This window comes from Podarcis liolepis, assembly GCF_965112155.1.
Source record: "Podarcis liolepis genome assembly, chromosome: 11".
In the NCBI taxonomy this organism is placed as follows: domain Eukaryota; kingdom Metazoa; phylum Chordata; class Lepidosauria; order Squamata; family Lacertidae; genus Podarcis; species Podarcis liolepis.
Window position 1 is genome coordinate 28,963,550 of NC_139565.1, and position 19,133 is coordinate 28,982,682.

At 41.4% G+C, this 19,133-nt stretch overlaps 1 protein-coding gene across 3 annotated transcripts in view; it reads left to right on the forward strand.

Annotated features, from left to right (window-relative positions):
• The first annotated feature begins 372 nt into the window (after nt 1-372).
• SKIC3 (SKI3 subunit of superkiller complex) overlaps nt 373-19,133 on the forward strand; it is a 46,084-nt gene continuing 27,323 nt past the window's right edge. Inside the window, exons 1-19 of one of the 3 annotated variants that reach the window (XM_083465164.1) lie at nt 373-596; nt 3,240-3,334; nt 3,897-4,040; nt 4,576-4,667; nt 5,319-5,394; nt 6,305-6,445; nt 7,962-8,060; nt 9,261-9,369; nt 10,314-10,454; nt 10,978-11,079; nt 11,883-12,022; nt 12,390-12,476; nt 12,573-12,676; nt 12,751-12,877; nt 14,658-14,837; nt 15,347-15,471; nt 16,440-16,693; nt 17,421-17,523; nt 18,208-18,384. In XM_083465164.1, the coding sequence (XP_083321290.1) occupies nt 3,245-3,334; nt 3,897-4,040; nt 4,576-4,667; nt 5,319-5,394; nt 6,305-6,445; nt 7,962-8,060; nt 9,261-9,369; nt 10,314-10,454; nt 10,978-11,079; nt 11,883-12,022; nt 12,390-12,476; nt 12,573-12,676; nt 12,751-12,877; nt 14,658-14,837; nt 15,347-15,471; nt 16,440-16,693; nt 17,421-17,523; nt 18,208-18,384 (2,291 nt within the window). In that variant the 5' untranslated portion in view covers nt 373-596; nt 3,240-3,244. Of the gene's footprint in view, nt 1,073-3,239; nt 3,335-3,896; nt 4,041-4,575; nt 4,668-5,318; nt 5,395-6,304; nt 6,446-7,961; nt 8,061-9,260; nt 9,370-10,313; nt 10,455-10,977; nt 11,080-11,882; nt 12,023-12,389; nt 12,477-12,572; nt 12,677-12,750; nt 12,878-14,657; nt 14,838-15,346; nt 15,472-16,439; nt 16,694-17,420; nt 17,524-18,207; nt 18,385-19,133 lie in introns of all 3 variants that reach the window. The other 2 variants (XM_083465166.1, XM_083465165.1) reach the window with 2 other exon arrangements.

The following is a 19,133-nucleotide window of genomic DNA, read 5'->3' on the forward strand; positions in this document are numbered from 1 at the left end:
GAAACACGTGTGTTTCATGGCGTAAGAAAGCCGATACATCAATATTAGAAAATAAGCTAAGGGCATAAAGCAACAGAGACAAGCCACTATCGTCAGTGCCATCAAGAGTAAGCCCTATGGTGTTTCGATTCGACTTTTTCACAAGATCTGCTCAGACCTTCCAAGTGTCCCTATTTTGCAGAGACAGTCCCGGATTTACAGCAGCTGTCCCAGTTTCTGATTTGAACTGCCCCTGTTTTTCCCCCTTAAAAAGGTAAAGGGACCCCTGACCATTAGGTCCGTCCCTATTTTCATCGGAGAAACGCTGGAGGGCACGCGCGTTTAGGACTGCAGGGGTTGGAAAGGGGGCTCGGTCGTAGCTGAGGCTGGCAAAACCGCGCCTTGCTGCGCGACACCAAGGAGAAATACGACTACCTCTGCCACGCGGAAGGCCGACTTGGCGTTTGACAGCGGCGCGCCTCTGAAGGGATTTTTGTCGCCACGACATCGGTTGAGGGGCGGGGCTAAGGAGGGGCGGAGCCTTTCGCGCGTGCGCGGGACGGCATTGATGGTTGTCTGCTGCCGGTCGTAGCCGTGGCCGGAGTCGGTAGCAGCCGGTGAGTGACTGTTCGCCGCGCGGCTTCGTGGCGAAGGAAGGCCTGGTCCCTCAAAGGCTCCGGCGGGGCGTGCCTGTCGTCAGCGCCTGGTTTTGTGAAGGGCCAGCGGCCCTCCCTGGAGCTGGGCTGCGGTTCCTCTGGGCGAAGCGGAGGGGAAGAAGAGCAGCTGGGTCAGGCTCGGGAGGCTGCGGCCCCTGCTTTAACGAATCCCCGTTGAACTCCTCGTTTAAATCCGGGCATTAACGCGCGCAGCTTTGGCTTTAACACCTTAGTCTTTCGCCCTGGCTTGAATTGCGTGTAAAAGGAACTTATCGTAGGATTGCGGAGCTGGAAAGGGACCCTGAGGACCATCTAGTCCAACCCCCACCCCGCGAGACAGGAATATGCAGTTACCCCATACGGGGATCGAACCTGCGACCTTCGTGTTCTCAGCACTAGGGCTCTAACCGACTGAGCTTTGAATGGGCAAGCAGCACGTATCAGATAAAGCAGTGAGGGGTTTCTCCCAGGTGTCAGAAAAGGTTATTTATGTATGTTACTACTGCAGCCCGTCTTTTGTTAGCCCCAAAATGGAAAAGGAGCAGGGTCCCAACTTGCAGACTTAACATATAGAGTAAGAGAACAAGAAGAACATAACGTTTAAAGAAGATTGGAAAACGCTTATTGAATATATGGGAAATAACTGTGTTCAGCTGAAAATGTTGGCGGCATTATGATAAATTCAACAGTGTAAATAAGTTTTGATGGATGCAATAATGGAATACTGAATGGTATAGTTTTTGTAAAATACGCAAGGATTTATGATATGTAAAATGAACCATGGAAAGAGAATCAGGGAAGGGAAGTCATTGATGTCTTAAGGATATAAAATGAGTATTTTAAATTGTAAAACAGAAAGTTTAATAAAAAATTATACACGGGGGGGGGGGGACAGAAAGGGGTTGCAGGTCAGAACAGTGTGGGGTTGTAGCCTGCCCCACACCCCGAGCAAGCCTCTTCTCCCAAGTTAAGTAGAGGGTGCTGTCCTATGGTCAGTGTTGAAGGTAAGATCCAATCAGCTTCTGTAGAGGTGAAACTCAGAAAATTAGAATATTGTGGAAAAGTTCATTTATTTCAGTAATTCAACTTAAAAGGTGAAACTAATATATGAGAGACTCATGACATGCAAAGCGAGATATGTCAGGCCTTTATTTGTTATAATTGTGATGTTATGGAAGACCAGGAAGCTTCAATAGCAGCCTTCAGCTCTTCTGCATTGCTCAGTCTCATGCCTCTCATCTTTCTTTTGGCAATGCCCCATAGATTCTCTATGGGGTTCAGGTCAGGTGAGTTTGCTGGTCGATCAGTCATTCCATCTGCGGAAGGAAGCATGAAGTGCTCCAAAATCTCCTGGTAGACGGCTGCGTTGACCCTGGACTTAATGAAGCACAGTGGAGCAACACCAGCTGATGACATGGCTCCCCAAATCAACACAGACTATGGAAACTTCACATTGGACTTCAAGCATCTGGCATTGTGTGCCTCCCCATTCTACCTCCAGACTCTGGGTCCTTGGTTTCCAAATGAGATGCAAAAGCTGCTCTCATCAGAAAAGAGATTTGGGGAGCCATGTCATCAGCTGTTGTTGGTCCACTGTGCTTCATTTAGTCCAGGGTCAACGCAGCCGTCTACCAGGAGATATTGGAACACTTCATGCTTCCTTCCGCAGATGAGCTTTATGGGGATGCTTATTTCATTTTCCAGAAGGACTTTGTCACCTGCCCACACTACCAAAAGTACCAATGCCCATGGTTCAATGCCCATGGGATTACTTTGCTTGATCAGCCAGCAAACTCGCCTGACCTGAACCCCATAGAGAATCTATGGGGCATTGCCAAGAGAAAGATGAGAGACATGAGACTGAGCAATGCAGAAGAGCTGAAGGCTGCTATTGAAGCATCCTGGTCTTCCATAACACCTCAGCAGTGCCACAGGCTGATAGCATCCATGACACGCCACATTGAGGCAGTAATTGATGCAAAAGGGCCCCAAACCAAGTACTGAGTACTTGTGCATGCTTCTACCTCTCAGAGGTCCAATGTTGCTCTATTTGCAGTCCTTGTTTTGCTGATTTCATTTAATAATCTAATTTTCTGAGATTGTTAATTTGGGGTTTTCATCAGCTGTACGCTATGATCATCACAATTATAACAAATAAAGGCTTGACATATCTCGCTTTGCATGTCATGAGTCTATCTCATATATTAGTTTCACCTTTTAAGTTGAATTACTGAAATAAATGAACTTTTCCACAATATTCTAATTTTCTGAGTTTCACCTGTATGTGAAATGGGAGCGTATCTCTTCACTATAGCCAGCAAAATGTCTTGATTTGGCCCTGAAGAGTTAGAATCACCATTGTCTATAATTATAAACCTGGATGATATTGCTCATTTTTGTCCTATAGGAAGAGGTCCATTTAGTGGCAGGACTAAAACAAAACAAAGCAAAACCCTGCATCATAGGTTTGTGGCATAAATTATCACTTATTTTGTCAAGAAGCAAAAATACCATGAAAAAGAAGGGATTAAAATAAGACTGTTTTGAAAAATTCTCCATATGGCCTGGTATAATTGTTGAAATTTTCTTCCGTTACCTTGCCAGTAGTCATGTCCAACAAGGAAGTGAAAGCAGCATTGAAAAGTGCCAGAGATGCTATAAGGAATAAGGAGTACAAAGAAGCACTGAAACACTGCAAGGTAACTAGCACTCAAATGTACAATTAAGATTTCGGCATGTGAAATTGTATGTTTTATTCATAGTACTCCTCACTGATATTTTAAAGTATTTCTTCATCGTCTTGGTGTTCCTTGCTGTTTTTGTTTATCTGCTGCCAAACTAAAAGCTGAAGTTGGGCTGCACAGCAGTGGTGTTGTTTTCTGTTTCTGCCCTGTTGGTGGTGGTTTGGATGTTTTGTCCTCATAGATATCATCAGCACAAAGAGTTGCCTTATATTGAACCAGGCCATTGGTTCATTTAGGTCAGTACTGTCTTCTCTTGTTGGCAGAAGCACTCTAGTGTCTTAAACAGGTTTTTTGCTTTAGCTTTGCTGTTGAGATCTTTTGAGCTGGAAATGTTTGGGATTGAGCTTGGGACTTTGTACATGCAAAGCACTTAACTTTGGGCTCCTTCTGCAGCTTTAGAATCTTTTGGTGATAACATCTGAGCATGCATCAGTTCTGCTTTCTTCTTCAGCTTCGAAATGATTTATTAATATTGCTTATTGTAAGTGTTTCAGTGTTTTTTCACTTGTTCTTATAGGCAGTATTGAAACAGGAGAAGAATAACTATAATGCCTGGGTATTCATTGGTTTGGCAGCTGCTGAGCTAGAACAGCCTGATCAAGCCCGAGGTGCCTACAGAAAAGCTGCTGAACTTGAACCAGGGCAGTTACTAGCATGGCAGGTACGTAGAATCATAGAATTGTAGAATTGGAAGGGACCACAAGGGTCATCTAGTTCAACCCCCTGCAATGCAGGAATCTTTTGCCCAATGTGGGGCTTGAACCCACAACCCTAAAAGCCTCATGCTCTACAGACTGAGCTATCCCAGCTGATGTTGTAATATGACTGGTTCCATTTCCCTATTCCATATATTTATATGAGTAAAATGCAAATATTCTGCAAGTCGTACGCAACATTAGATTCAAATTTAGGAGACTGTACATTGGACTATCTTCTGGCATCTTCCTGACTACATGTAACAAGGCTTGTCTTTCTTGCTTAGAAGTTATAAATGATGTGGAGAATGTAGACAAATTAGTCACTGCCTCTGCAGTGTTATCTTCACACAGTCAGTTTGATGAACCTTGAAATGCTATGCTTCAAAAACTATTAAGCAGTAACATGGTTATATCTCAGGAATGGATATGAATATGGAGATGATAGTTGTGACCCAACAAGGATTTGCTTCAAAAGTTATATGCTTCACTTTCCCCTAGGGCTTAGCAAATTTATATGAAAAAACAAACCATGCAGATGTTGGAGAAGATTTGGTTAATGTGTATCAGAAACTCCTGGAACTCTATGAAAGGTAGGAAATCAACTATTTTACAGCATTTTTAAAAAATAAGCTAAACATTTACTTGAAGTGAATATTATGATATTAATTATAAAGGAAATGTTGGCAGGAAGAGCAAAGGGGAAGGTCCCCAGTACCTAAGGGGAAAGGAGACTGCAAGGTGGCATAAGAAGAGTGGAGAGAGGACTGCAGGAAGCAAGGTTCACAGGTTGAAGATGGAGTGGAAAAAGCCACAATTGAAAAAGAAAGAAGTACAAAAGAGCAGATTGTTAAACAAATACTTTAAATTGAAAAAAGTATGTTAACTGAGGATTTCCTTAACAGGCAGAGACATATAAGAACGATGGGGAGGAAAAATATGTGGCAGTAGAACTGTCAAGTTTTGAGCCCTATGCGGTTCACCCCAGCCAGGGTTTGGAGGGGAAAGTAGTAGGCAGCTCCAGGGCTGGCAGATTGAACCCCCCCATCCAACCCCAACACATTCCTTTCCCCCTCCTATTGCCCTCAGAGGACTGATCTAGAAAGAGGGACAGCCAGTGCAACAAAGGGTGGGTTTCCTGCTCCATCTGCAGGTCTACAAAATCTTATGTCTCCTGACACTGCCTTTCCAGGTACAATAGGATTGCACCCTTATATTGTAGACATTTTGTCTTTCTCCCCCAGCACTGATAAACAGAAATGGTGTGAAGTATGTAGAAAGCTTGTGGAACTGTATCAGCGAGAGAGAAAATACCTTCAGGTTAGTCACTCTCATGTTCGTTGTAACTTATTGTTATCAGTGTTAGTAGTCAATGTTTGTTTGTTTTGCCAAAAAGCACACACCAAATTTTCCTTTGCAGAAATATTTACTAGCTTTATGACTTCACCAGTCTTGGCTGTGCTTGCACCTTTTTTTTGTCCATTACATTGCCTCAAGAGTCAACTTCTGTTTCCACAAGCCTGCGGGAGGACTTTAATTACTTTTTTCTTCTCTCTCTCCCATTTTTAAATAATGGAATAGCAATATTTTGCGCTCTCTCTCTCTCTTTTTAAAAAGGAACAACCATGAGAGGAAGCCAGTGACTAAAGCGTCCCTTTTTGTGAAATAAAACACTTCATTGCCCCAAATCTAAAGTTTGTTTGAGGGGCAGCTGGTAGGCTAATTCATCACTTTTCCACCACCCACTATAAAATGAAAGCAAGGTGCAGTCAAATATGCTTATGTCTATGTTTAAATGGGAAAAGGAAGTGAGGAGCCCATAAAAGCCCCAGTAGTGCTTTGCTGTTCATACTAGGCAAAGCTGGTGCTGCGATTGCATTTTATTAAAATCAATCAATCAATCAATCAATCAAGGCACACGATGTGGAAAACATTAGTGTGGAAGCAACCTGTATCAAGGTATTTGAAATGTCATGAGAGATACTGCCCACACCATACCACTAAAAGAATCTGTATAGCTGTGTGACTTGGTAGGCAGCAGTAAGCAAGAAGACTGCAAAATCATCTCATAACACTGACATCTTATTGCTTCTGACATCTCATTTGCATTAAAAGGCATACGCCTTGATCTCTGGAATTGGGAAATGTCTTCCAGTGCTCCAGTAGTCAAAGGCGATAAATGTCTCAGATTTGAGAAGACATTGAGGCTTGACTGGTTTTCTTTTGACAGGTGGCTCGGACGTGGCAGAAGCTAATAAAAATACGACAGGAAGAAGGTGCAGAAAAAGCTGAGCTTCATCAGTTATGGAAGAGGTTGGTCCAGTTACTGGAAGAAGGCACACATCTCCAGGATAATGAGACACAGCAATTGGTAAGGGTTCGTCCCCTGATTCGGCTATATTGTTTTTCAAACAATAAATCTATAGAAAATTCAGCATAACAATTGTATCTGAATCTTAGAACAGCTTGGAAGGAATAATTCCGAATTTCCATCTTACAGATGGGAAGTGATACAGTGATTTTCTGAGGACTGCCTGCTTGAGGCTATGACTAAATGGCATATGCTCAGCTCTTGGTTTATACAAACTGGAGGCTGTAAATCACAAAACCTATTAGGGTAGAAATAATATTTGGCAGTGCGAAAGTATAAGCAGTAGTCCTGCTTATAACACATAACTACAGTAGGGCATTGGGGTAATTTTTTTCAATCCCTGCTTCATGTGTTTTGGCTTACTTGCTCGAGCTGAATTATTTCACTAAATTGGTCCTTCCTGCATCTTCCCCTTAACGTGGTACATTATTTGCGTCTGTTCTGTTCTTGAATCAAACTATCTAGATGAAGCGGTTTGTATAGAGTCATAGTTCTGAAAAAAAAACCACCATTCTGTAAATCGACAGACAATCTTGCTGTGGATAGTGCCAATTGACTAATGCTTGTGATGTCATAGAGACTTTCTAGCTTACACCCCAAGAGCAATTTTACAATTGTTTTTAAAATCTTGAAAATATGTATGACGCGTAGGATGAACATAGAGAGAACAAACGTTTCTATCCCGTTTCTCCCACTAGTCTTGAATGTCACCAGCTCCACCTTGTGGTTGAAGGCAGGAAATGTTTTGGCTACCTTCACCCAAAGTCAAACAGGATCATAGTGAGATCCTTTTTATTTGCCTGTCCGTCTTTTATTCATTCTGGTGATTAAAATGAACTTCAGGCATGCTCCTGGCACTGGAAATTGTAGTATGGGAAAATAAGCCATGCTGTATGTTGGACAGAAAAAGGCAAAATAGCAATTTTGGTAGCAATACACAGTATTCACAATTTTACCATACTAGTTTGGTAATCTTAGGACCAAACCATTGTGCCTACTGTGTGTAACTGTATGAACTGTGTGACAGTTGTTGATTTTTATTTTTAGCAGGAAAATAAAAGTTGAGATCAGAGCACCAGTGTGAGCAGACTGTCTTGAAGGGAAGAGGGAATGCCCAGCTCTTATGATGCTATTTATTCACTCTGTGTTCCCATTCATGGACATGGAGAAAAGATGAACTCTTATCTATTTTCCCCTCCCACTGCGGGTGGGAAAGCACTTTGTGGAAGGTGTGGATCAATTTTGACAAATGGCTAACAAGTTCCTCCCTCTGACCCCCAATGGATACTCTTCGTTAAAAAAAATCACCAGAAAGAACCACACAATTATGTGTAATGATAGCTTGGCTCTGATTTTGTGTAGAAAAGAAGTATTTGCTGGCATAGTAGTAGAACTGAATCTTTTCAAACTTCAGGTGCATTAATTATCCAGAGATCGCACCATCACTTGTTAAAAGCTTGCTGCGTTTTGGGCTTTGTTGTTCCATATTGCAGTGCCTATACTATTTGTTTTTCAGCTCCTCAATGCATTTGAAGAGGCTGTGAATTCCTCAGACCCAATTCCAAGTGAAGAGCATCAAAAGACTTACAGAGAGTTCATTCACTGTTTGTCAAAAGTAAGGATTATTTATTTTGCTGTAAGGTAAAACATCCTGCTTTGAAATTGACAGCTATCTACAGACAACTGCCTTGAAGGGAAGAGGGAATGCCCAGCTCTTAGGATGCTATTTATTCACTCTGTGTTCCATTCATGGACATGGAGAAAAGATGAACTCTTATCTATTTTCCCCTCCTACTGTGGGTGGGAAAGCACTTTGTGGAAGGTGTGGATCAATTTTGACAAATGGCTAACAAGTTCCTCCCTCTGACCCCCAATGGATATTGGCAATTACTAATTGCGGGAGCCCAATTAGTGCCATTGCCTTCCGTTAAGAGTTTGGGTGTAATCCTTGACGCCTCCCTTTCCACGGAGGCGCAAGTTACAGCAACAGCCAAGGCGACATTTTCCCACCTTCTCCGCATCAAGCAGTTGGTCCCTTACCTTTCCCGCCCCGACCTGACCACAGTGATCCATGCGACGGTCATCTCCAGGCTTGACTACTGTAATTCGCTCTACGCGGGGCTGCCCTTGAAGCTGTCCCAGAAACTCCAGCGGGTGCAGACTGTTGCAGCGAGACTCCTCACGGGGTCTCTGCCATGGGAGCATATTCACCCAGTGCTTTTCAAGCTGCACTGGCTCCCGGTGGAGTACAGGATCAGATTTAAGGTGCTGCTTTTGACCTTTAAAGCCCTTCACGGCCTAGGACCCTCGTACCTACGGGACCACCTCTCCCGGTATGCCCCATGGAGAGCCTCAAGGTCCATAAATAGCAACACCCTTGTGGTCCCGGGCCCTAAGGAAGTTAGATTGGCTTCAACCAGAGCCAGGGCCTTTTCAACTCTGGCTCCGGTCTGGTGGAACGCTCTGCCTCATGAGACCAGGGCCCTGCAGGATCTGATTTCTTTCCGCAGGGCCTGTAAGACAGAGTTGCTCCGCCTGGCCTTTGGCTTGGAGCCAATTTGATTCCCTCCCTCCCTCTCTTTCTTTTTTCTTTTCCTTCTCCTTCTGCGATGAGGCTACATTTTAATATTTTAAGGTTTCAATATTTTAATGTTGTATTTTTTAATTTTGTTTTTAAGTTGTAATCATTTAACTTGTTTTTATTATTGCTTGTAAGCCGCTCTGAGCCCGGCCTTGGCTGGAGAGGGCGGTGTATAAATAAAAATTTTTATTATTATTATTACATTGCTAATTGCTTTTCTCCTCCTGAAATAAGTTTCCTCATGAGGATTTCAGACTGAAGAAGGCCTGTGAAGATATGATGATTTTGTATCCTGCTGCGAGTTATCCTCTGGAAGTTCTTTGCTTGCGATTCATTCAATCAGGTAGTTTTTGGTTTATTTATTTTCTTTTTTTCTTTACTACAGTACTTTCTTTTATTTGACCACTGTATCTGCTGCCTTTCTGTACTTTTTTCATACATCTGAGTTGCTCTGAGATTATCTGGGAGATTTGAGTTTGTCACAGAAGAGGTTCTAAAAGGGAGGGGGAGCTAAAATAAAAAACTAAAATTTGTTGGTGGAATTCAGCGACTCATTAAGACAAATGTTGCATCTGCCCCTCCCTGTCTCTTGCACTTTGTTCACCTGCTTTTTGTATGCTGTTCCAAGAGCTTTAGCTGAAGAACAGCTAATGAGTATTTTAAATAATTGAAAACAATTCTGGTGGGCATAGAAATAAAGCTGCCTTAGTGGTCTTGAAATAATCTCCTTTTCCTGTATTGCTCTGATTACCATTAATGGCAGCATTCTTGACCTCGAAAGCTTTCAAATCCTTTGGCCTCTATGTGTGTGCCATATATGCTATTGCTTCCTTTCTTTTCCATTATGTATATTCCATCACGTGTCCCAAGACTGGTTGGAAGTGCGGTACTGAAAGCAGCTGGTCTTTATTTATATCCAGATTTACATTCTGCCCCATTCTTAAAGCTCTATGCAAGTAACAGTTTAACAAGCAATGTAGCAAACATAGAACAAAAGGCTTGCCTAAATATTATTAAAACAGTAAGAACTGCTAATGTAAGCATTTTTAACTTAAAGCAGCTTGCTCTTACTGGCAATGGCCACTAGCCATGATGGCTATGCTCAGCCATTGCAGTTGGAGGCTGCAATGCTTCTGAATGCCACAAGGCATTCAGTATTTGTTTTGGACAACTCAGAAAATAGTATGCGACGCCAGAAAAATAATATAGCGAAAGCACTAGAGAGATTTTCGTTTTCTTCTCACCTTCTAAACTGTGACCAAATGGAAATTCCTCCATGTATTCTAGGCAGTTTCACTGATGAGGCCCTGAATTGTTGTCGGAAGCTGTTGGATATTGACTCAAGAAGTGGCCCAGCCCTTATTGGATTAGGGATTCAGTCTCTCCAAGAAAAAAAATATGATGAAGGTGAAAAAAAGCTAACAGAAGGTGAGCGATATGGGAAGAGAACAATGGGTGTACATAATATATATTATAGGAATAATATGATTGACTTGGAGTGAAATGCTATTCTTGTTTTTTTAGGGAGGCATTATTGAGTCTGGCCAAACTATCTTTTTTTCTCCCAGTTTGGGCTCTGATATATTCTTATATGCAATCAGTTTTCAGAGTTTATGCTGTCTTTAGGACTCTACACTAGACTGTAAATTATTATTAGACACTTTTTGAGGGAAGGAGTTCAAAGTTAGTTCTGAGTGACAATTTATGTCCAGTCTATATGAAATCTAATTTGTGTATTGTTGTAGGTTTGAGGTTGTTCATGTATATCCGATACTAAGATCAAATATACATAAGGCAAAACATAAACAGGTTACTTTTGGGGTGGGGCTATGGTTATTGTCTGGTATTCATGAATTGAAAAGTTAAATAGCATTAAGATTCTAGTAATTGCAAGTGCCATCTGAACTCATGTGTTTGAATCATGTTAAACATGCAAAATCTTTCCTGCCAGGTTTGCAGCAGACCAGCCAGTGTCCGGAAGCATGGTGTTACTTAGGAAAGGCACAAGTGAAAATGCATAAATACAAAGAAGCTGTTCTTTCTTGCAATCAAGGTAATTGCAGAGCTAAAATACAACTTCTTCAGAAAAAAGGTAGTTCAACTTTTGATAAAATATCCCAAAGGCAGGCAACAACAATATAATAATAAAAAGTGAATAAAGTAATCAAATAACTATAGAGGCAGTAGAACAGCAATTTCAAGCAGTAGTGGTAAGCTGGAATTGCAGCACTCCACTAACATGCTCAGCAGTCAAAGGCTAATCTAATAAAGGTTTTCAAGGTCTGTTTAAAAAGAATGGGCTCTTGCATCTGGTGGATTTCTTGTGGAAGATTGGTTCCACAATCTTGATACTAATAACAGAAAAAAAGCCTTCTCTGCCACTGTAATTTTATAGTAGCAGGCACATGCAATAAATTGGTACTACACCTCAGTGTTTAGTATATTTAATATTTTTTCGTTAACGTTATTTCAGATTTCTATGATCCCCAATATAGTAACACAGTAATTGGGCATGCTGTATTGCTGGTTTTGTATTGTAACTCACCCTGGGATCATTTCAGTGAAAGGTGGGCTTATAAATTGGGGGTGGGGTGGGGGTGGAATACATGTTTTATATAGTGCTAATAAAATATAGGTTACAAACTGGTAGATCTTAATAGCCTTTTCTTGAAATTGCTTCATAGGATACAGATAATATGTTGAGATGTCAACCACTTCTCAAGCTAGTGGTTTATTTTACAATCCATAATTGATGGGTGCTGTATCGAAAGAGCAACGTTAAACTGTACGGGCAAATACAATGTCTTTTAAACCAAGTTTAAGTCAAACATAGAATTACAATTCTTTCTTTGGCAGCTTTAAAGATATTGGGACAGCTTAATGAATCCAGTTCCAATCAGCAGCAGAAAAACCTTGCCCATCGTTTCAAAGCCATGGCCTTGATTAAAATCCCAGGTGCCGACTCTGCAAAAGAAGCTATAAGTTCCCTTGAACAGGTATGTGAATAGCTTCTCCCTCTCCTCTTTAAAAAACTTTGGTAAATGAAATCTGCCTTAGGCTTTCCAGTTTAAGATGCTGAGGGGTCCTTTGTGCCTTTATAGTTGTAAGGAGGGAGAATTTCATTGAGTCTAGGTTTTCCCTTCATAGTGTTGCGGTGATTGGGGAAAGCTGGTCTCTTTACTGAATACTCTGAAACTATTGTCTGTTTCTGGGCGGACAGACAGAGGAATCATTGTGTTCACAGAGTGGCAATATTATTCTACTATTTAGACTTTAATAAGGTTTGGTTTAATAAGTATTTTCCTCACAAGGTAGCTTCAGTTTTCTGAAGATTGACATTTCAAACATGCGTTTGGTTCCTAGGTTTTGGATAGAAACAATGATCCCAAGCTTATAGCTCTTAAAGGAGAGGCCTGTCTCAATAAAGGGCTTGTTGATGAAGCTTTGAAGGTTAGTATGTGCCCCCCCCCAATAATACAGCCTATTGTTAAAAATATGACATTGCTCCATATGAAACTGTAGAATTTAACACTTTTTATACTATAGATTGCACAGGAGCTTAAGCAGACCCACCCAGACTTAGCAGAAGCTGACTACCTTGAAGGATTGATTCATTATCAGCAAAAGAACTTTCATCAGGCAGAAACAAGGTAAACCATGCTCATTTGGGGGAGAAAATTTGAAATAAACAAATATATATATAAAAATAAAACTCTTTTTTTAGTTTCCAGAGAGCTATTGAAAAAGAAGCTGAAATAGCCGACTTCCATTTCTGCCTGGGCCTCACTTATTGGTTTATGAGTGAAGAGACAAGAAAAAATAAATCTAAAGCTCTTACTCAGTTTCTGAAGGTAAACCATGAGGACGAAAACGGGTTACAGCTGAACATATTTCATAATGATTTTCCCTCTTCCAAACAGTGGTCAGCAACTTGATTACTAGCCTGTGGGAAAATCAAGGGCAGAGTGAAGGAACCAAGGAGCCACATCTTTCTCCTTACGTGTTCCCCCCACTTCTGGAATGTTCCAGATGAACACACAGTGGTTATCATGAGAAGGAAAGGGAATTGTGAGAGATGCAACCTATGTGTTTCAGGTTGTTCCTGCCACACCCATTAAAAGCTAGTGGTGCGGAAGTTAGCTGCTTCCAAAAGGTTCCTGTAAGCCCCCTTGAGGTGATAAATGAGGGGAACAAATACGAATCTCCATGCTGCTTTTTAAGCCTCAGAAAAATTTGTTGACATTGTGCCAGTGGTATGCCCACCGCGTTATAAAACAACATCAAAAAGAGGCCTCTGCCCCAAGGAGCTTACCATATACTGTATTGGCCTGAATATAAGCCTCACGTTTTCCCCAAATTCCAACCGTGAAAAGTTAAAGTGCGTATTATATTTGCGACATTATGGTATGCAGCCAGGAGTGTGGTGAAGCGGCGCCCGCCCTGTGCGTAGTCCCCCATCCTCTCCCCCAAGGCCGGGAAGGGAGAGAGAGTGAGGAAGGGGAAAGGCCGCTAGCAATGCAGCGTGTCTCCCCCACCCCCAAGTATGCAGTCAGGAGCAGCGAGGAAGGGAGTGGCTTATAGTCGGGTATTTTTTCTTTTTTTCTTTTCCCTCCTCCAATTTTAAAGGTATATTCAAGTGTGGCTTATATTTGGTCCCAGTGCTTTTTTTCTGGGGGTACGTGGGGGTACGCATACCTCTAAACATTTTGTGAATCTAAGTTTGGCCTCATTGGGGGCAGTATTTCAATATGAATAGGAAAAGGAGCGTATCCCTAAACATTTTTTTAGAAAAAAAAAGCACTGTTCGGGCCAATACGGTAAATATTGTGATGCAGACAAGAGAACCAAAAGTAGCAAAAGAGGAGTGGGGGGGGGGAGGAATATATATATATATATATATATATATATATATGTATGTATGTATATGTGTGTGTGTGTGTGTGTGTGTATATATATATATATATATATATATATATATATGTAGAGTTATACTATATTATAAAATATAGTTTATGTTTTGGGTTAATAATGAGGACAGAGTGTTAAGTTAATGGCTCCACAGAAAACACGAATTCTTAGTGATTTTAAGAGAGAGATTGAAATTTCATTTTTTCCTTGCTTTTCTTCCTTCCTTTCCTTCATTAATGTATTTTATTTAAAAGATTATGAGTTTGCCATTTCCAGCTTTAGAAACATTAACAACAATAATAAAACATACCAGTAAAACAGTAGTGTACAAAGCTAGTAAGTTAGTAAAAAAACAACAACCCATTAAATCACAGCAGCATAATAAAACCTAGACGCTCAACCACATTTTAAAAAGGTCTGGTAAATTAAAAAAAAAGACTTCATCTGCAGCTGAAGGTTGCTAGAAGGGAGGAGGACATTGCAGGTCTGGAATCCACAATGGAGATAGCCCTTTTCCCATTCACCACCCATCTCTCTCTTGATAGTGGGGGCACCCAGAGAAAGGTGCCAAATATTATTTTAAAGTGTGCACAGGATATTGTGAGAGAAGGTGCTCTTTTGGTGTCCTTTTGGTTAGTTTTTTGTTTCCTCAGCTGAACAGCCATGTGCCTGCATATGAAAACGATGGATTGAAATGTACTGTGTTGTTATTTTTCTTCACAGGCAGCAAAACTGGACAATTACCTGGGAAGTGCTTTCCACTACTTAGGTCAATACTACAGGGACATAGCTGGAGATAAAAACAGAGCACTTGGCTGCTATAAAAAGGCTTTTGAAAAAGATAAAACGGATGGGGAAGCTGGAGCGGCGGTAGTGGACTTAAGCACCGAGCTTGGAGACTTGGTACTGTAATAAGTTGGAGCATTTTAATGTACTGCACTGATCAGAATAGCTGTAAAATGCAGACATTCCATAAACATTTTCTCTTCCTGTATGTTTTATCACCTATCGCTGTTGTTGCAGAGGGTCACTTTACCTTATTTTGCATACATTCTCGCTCTAATTAAATTGTCACTGTTTGAATGTCTTCCGTTTCCTTCTGACCTCACTGCTTACAGCCCCTACATGTGAATAAATACCTACAGCTGAGAATTACACTTTATGCAGCTGAAGCTTATCTTTAAGATGCCCCAACTCAACGCCATAGCAAAAAGAACAAACACTGCTACCCCTCTGGATATAGTTCGAAAAGCTTCTGTGTGTTTGCTTGATTCTGTTACAGTAGTAGGAATGCTGAGAAACTGCTTCAGAGACTCATACTTAAGCTGAAATGTGCTTACACTTTTGTCTGTTCTTTGTAATTCCATATGCACACATAATAAACTATTCATAACCTTATATTTGTACATTAGCAAACTGCCCTTGCCATCTTGACGGAGGTAACAGAACGAGCAAGTGCTGGGAGAGCAAAATGGGCCTGGCTTCGTCGTGGACTTCACTACTTAAGAGCCGGTCAACATTCACAAGCTGTGGCAGAGTAAGAGAATAATTGCATTTCAATGTCTTCTGCAAAAGGCAATATAAACAGATGGTCTGATAATGCACATATACATTTTTTTAAAAAAGGCAAATCTTCTGTGAATTTGACTGCTTGCTGCTGATTTTCAGTAACAGTTACAAACAACCTGCCTTTTATTCTGTCTCTGCAAAACATTTGAGGTGCAATGCTGCACTTTTTAGTTACAAAAGGCTCACACTGGACTGTATGAACACCCCTAACCTCTCCCTAAGCAGTGCCTCTGTGCATGGGATGCTGCTGCTAATCCAAGTATGTTGCAGGGTCATTCAGTAGCAGCTTCCTGCATCTTACAACAGCATCTTATTGCGAGCTCATTACCAGCCAGCCAGCCAGCCAGCCACAGCCCCATACTGCAGCAGCAGCAGCAGCAGCAGCAGCAGCATGAACTCAGAAACCTTGAGGATGGAAGGATAACATGCAAAAATTAAATTTAAAAAATCCTCTGGTATAACTGAATGGCCTCTGCAAATTGTGACAAGTTTGGAGGCTGAAGATGGGGTAGGGTTGTCATGGAGCTCCTAGGCAGCCTTGCTATACTCTCTGAATGCAGGGTGCAGGATTCTACCTTTGTACAAAAATTGGACATGGCCATCCAAACTTGGTTATTTAAAAGTGCAAGTTACTTTGAGACTTTAGGTAACAAGTGACCATTATATGTTATAATGATGAAGAACCTGGCAGCTTCCATAGCATTCTTGCATGAGTCCCAGTGAACTGAATGCGCTGCTTTTGTGAAGACTGGTGGTTTCCCCCCAAATTAACCATTGGTGCATCTTAAAAACCAAAAACAAAACTAGTGTAAATTCTGTTTCAAATCGGTAGCCCCCAATAGTAGCCTGTTTTGTTTTACTTGGGGCTGTGATGGAGGATTGAACCAAAGCAGCCCGAACACTTCTGAATATAAACTACTATTCCAATGTGCCCAGTTTGCAGGCAGCTCTGCGAGCAGATCCAAAGGATCCCCACTGTTGGGAATCTCTAGGCGAGGCCTATCTGAGCAGAGGCGGCTACACAACTGCATTGAAGTCTTTCAGGAAGGCCAGAGAACTGAACCCCAAGTCTATATATAGCATCTATAAGGCAGCAGCAATTGAACAGATTCTAGGAAAATATAAAGATGCTATTGCAGAATATCAGCACATCTTGACGAAATCAAAGGATTATGTCCCTGCGCTGAAAGGTATTCATGTTTTGTTTTTTTGTTGGGTACAAAGATATACGCTATATATTCACTACACCTACAGAGTTAGGTTGGTGAGGAACCACTGACCCTCCAGATATTGTTGGACTACAGTTTCCTTAATTCATGACTGTTCCCTATGCTGTCTGGAGCTGATGGGAACTGGAGTTCAACAATACCTGGGAGTGTCACAAGCGGCCCAGCACTGGTATAGGTGATTGGAAGTCAATATAGCTAATTTAGAAGTGAGAGAAAGCGGTAGTCTGTTCTTGAAACATGAGGAAAGAGTACCGTATTTTGTAGAAATCTGCCTATTTTGGAGCTATGCATTGTTAACCTGTGACATACCTTAAATATGTGGGAGATTAACAAATAGCTAGCAGGAGTACTTTCTTCTATGTATTCTAACAAAAATCAAGAGAAGAATTCATTCACTTGCTTAATTCTTCCATCATTCTACATCTTGAAGGAGGTAAAGATATCCCTCACACCTTAGTTCCTTGTATTCACTTATTTGGAAATAACTTGCATATATATGTGATACTAATATCTTCATGACCCTTAGCTTATTGTTGTATTTCTGGTAATGTGCATTGTAAAATTATGCTAAATATGCATAGTGTTCATCAAATGGTTTTCCAGCATCGGCCATTGTATGAGACTTAGGAGCTTAGTTCATCCTTCTTGCAGTTTTACCACACATTAACAGGCTGTTAGTTCTATTCAGGTCTGGGAGAGTGTTATCTCATGATGGCCAAGACTGCCCTTGCTGATTACCTGGATGGGAAAGCCCTGGACTACATAGAACAATCTCTTGGCTTTTTAGCAAGGTTAGTGTTCATATATTAATCTCCATTAGCAGCTAAAGCGTTGCCTTATTTCAATGAACAACATCAATTTTAAACGGTAAAGTAGTAGCAAACACACAAACGAGAGCTGAATCTTATAAATGATAAAGGTCAGTATATCCCGGCATGGCAAACTTGGCCCTCCAGCTGTTTTGGGACTACAATTCCCATCATCCCTGACCACTGGTCCTGTTAGCTACGGGTGATGGGAGTTGTAGTCCCAAAACAGCTGGAGGGCCAAATTTGGCCATGCCTGAATATACAAACCATTTCCTGTTTGTTTCAGCATTGGAGGTAAAATGCATCCTCATGCCTGTTTTGAAAGAGGTTCCCAGCATTGATGGGGAATGACAAAGCCCGTGTGCTCATTGGAACTCCCATAGATTTTGGGATCAGAAAGATGGGCAGAAATCCAGAAAGAGTTGAATGCACCTAAGTCTCTAGCTCTGTAACTGGATGTTAAGAATTAACTGTAGAATGCGTTGAGGCATATAGAGGAAATCCAGCACCATTGGTTTTTCTTCACAAGTTGATACTTGGGGTGTTTTTAGGCGTGTGAGGAGAATGCTTTTTTGTCAGCTGAGAAGATTTTAGCTTTATCTTTTGTAAAAGATAGCAGGTAAATTAGATGGACTCCACTTTTCTGATTTTTCTTCCCCCTTTCAGAGCAGCAAAGCATCGTCCTGAAGTATCTTGCCTTTGGAAACTGCTTGGAGATGCCTGTAGCAGTATTTCTGTCATTTCGCCATCCAAAGTGAATGTGAAAGTTTTAGGATTCCTTATTGGTCAGAACACAGACAAATGTGTGCTAAAGAAAAGTGACCTGCTCAGTCTGGGAGGAAGGTAATGTATAGCGTGTGTTATAAAATATTCTACGGCCTATAAGTCCGGATGCCTTCACCTGAACTGCTTTGGCTAGCACAGACCGGAGAACTATAATCTCAAAGCTGAGGAGGAGAAATTAATAGACTGCTGTTTTGAAACTACCCCCCCCCCCATTCCCCTGGAAGTGCTTAACATTGCTTTCCCCATGCTTTGAGGAAATTTCAGTGACTTTGGGTGGCAGCCATTGCTCTGATTCCCACCATACTTCAAACATATTTTCACATCTAGCAATCAGTATACCTTACATCAAAGAAAGGGGCAAAGACCTCCATGTTTAACAGGTCTGGGAGCAAAGGGTAAAAAGACTGAATGTGGGCATACAGATGTGAGCCAGCAGACTGCATAGCTACTGTGTGAAACCCCCAAATGTTAGATTATGCATGCCTTGGGTAAACAGGGAGAGGAGCAGGTCCCAAGAGATGAAGAGAGGGAAATAACTTAGGCCTTGGTTCTGGCACTCCACCTGCTCAGCTGCAGCCTAGGCAACATATTTTGGCTCTTTTAATGCTTGCCTTTAGAATGTGTGGCTTTACAATTCTTCAGTACTAAATTTGCCCCCAAATTGATGCCATGTGGGCCAAGGTGTATTCAGATTTCTCTCTGTCTTAACTGTCACTACATTGAACAGCATTGCTGTCAAGTATGAAGCTTGTGTAATGTTCCTTTCTCTCTTTCCTTAAAGGTGTTTGTTTTCAGGAAGACAGGAT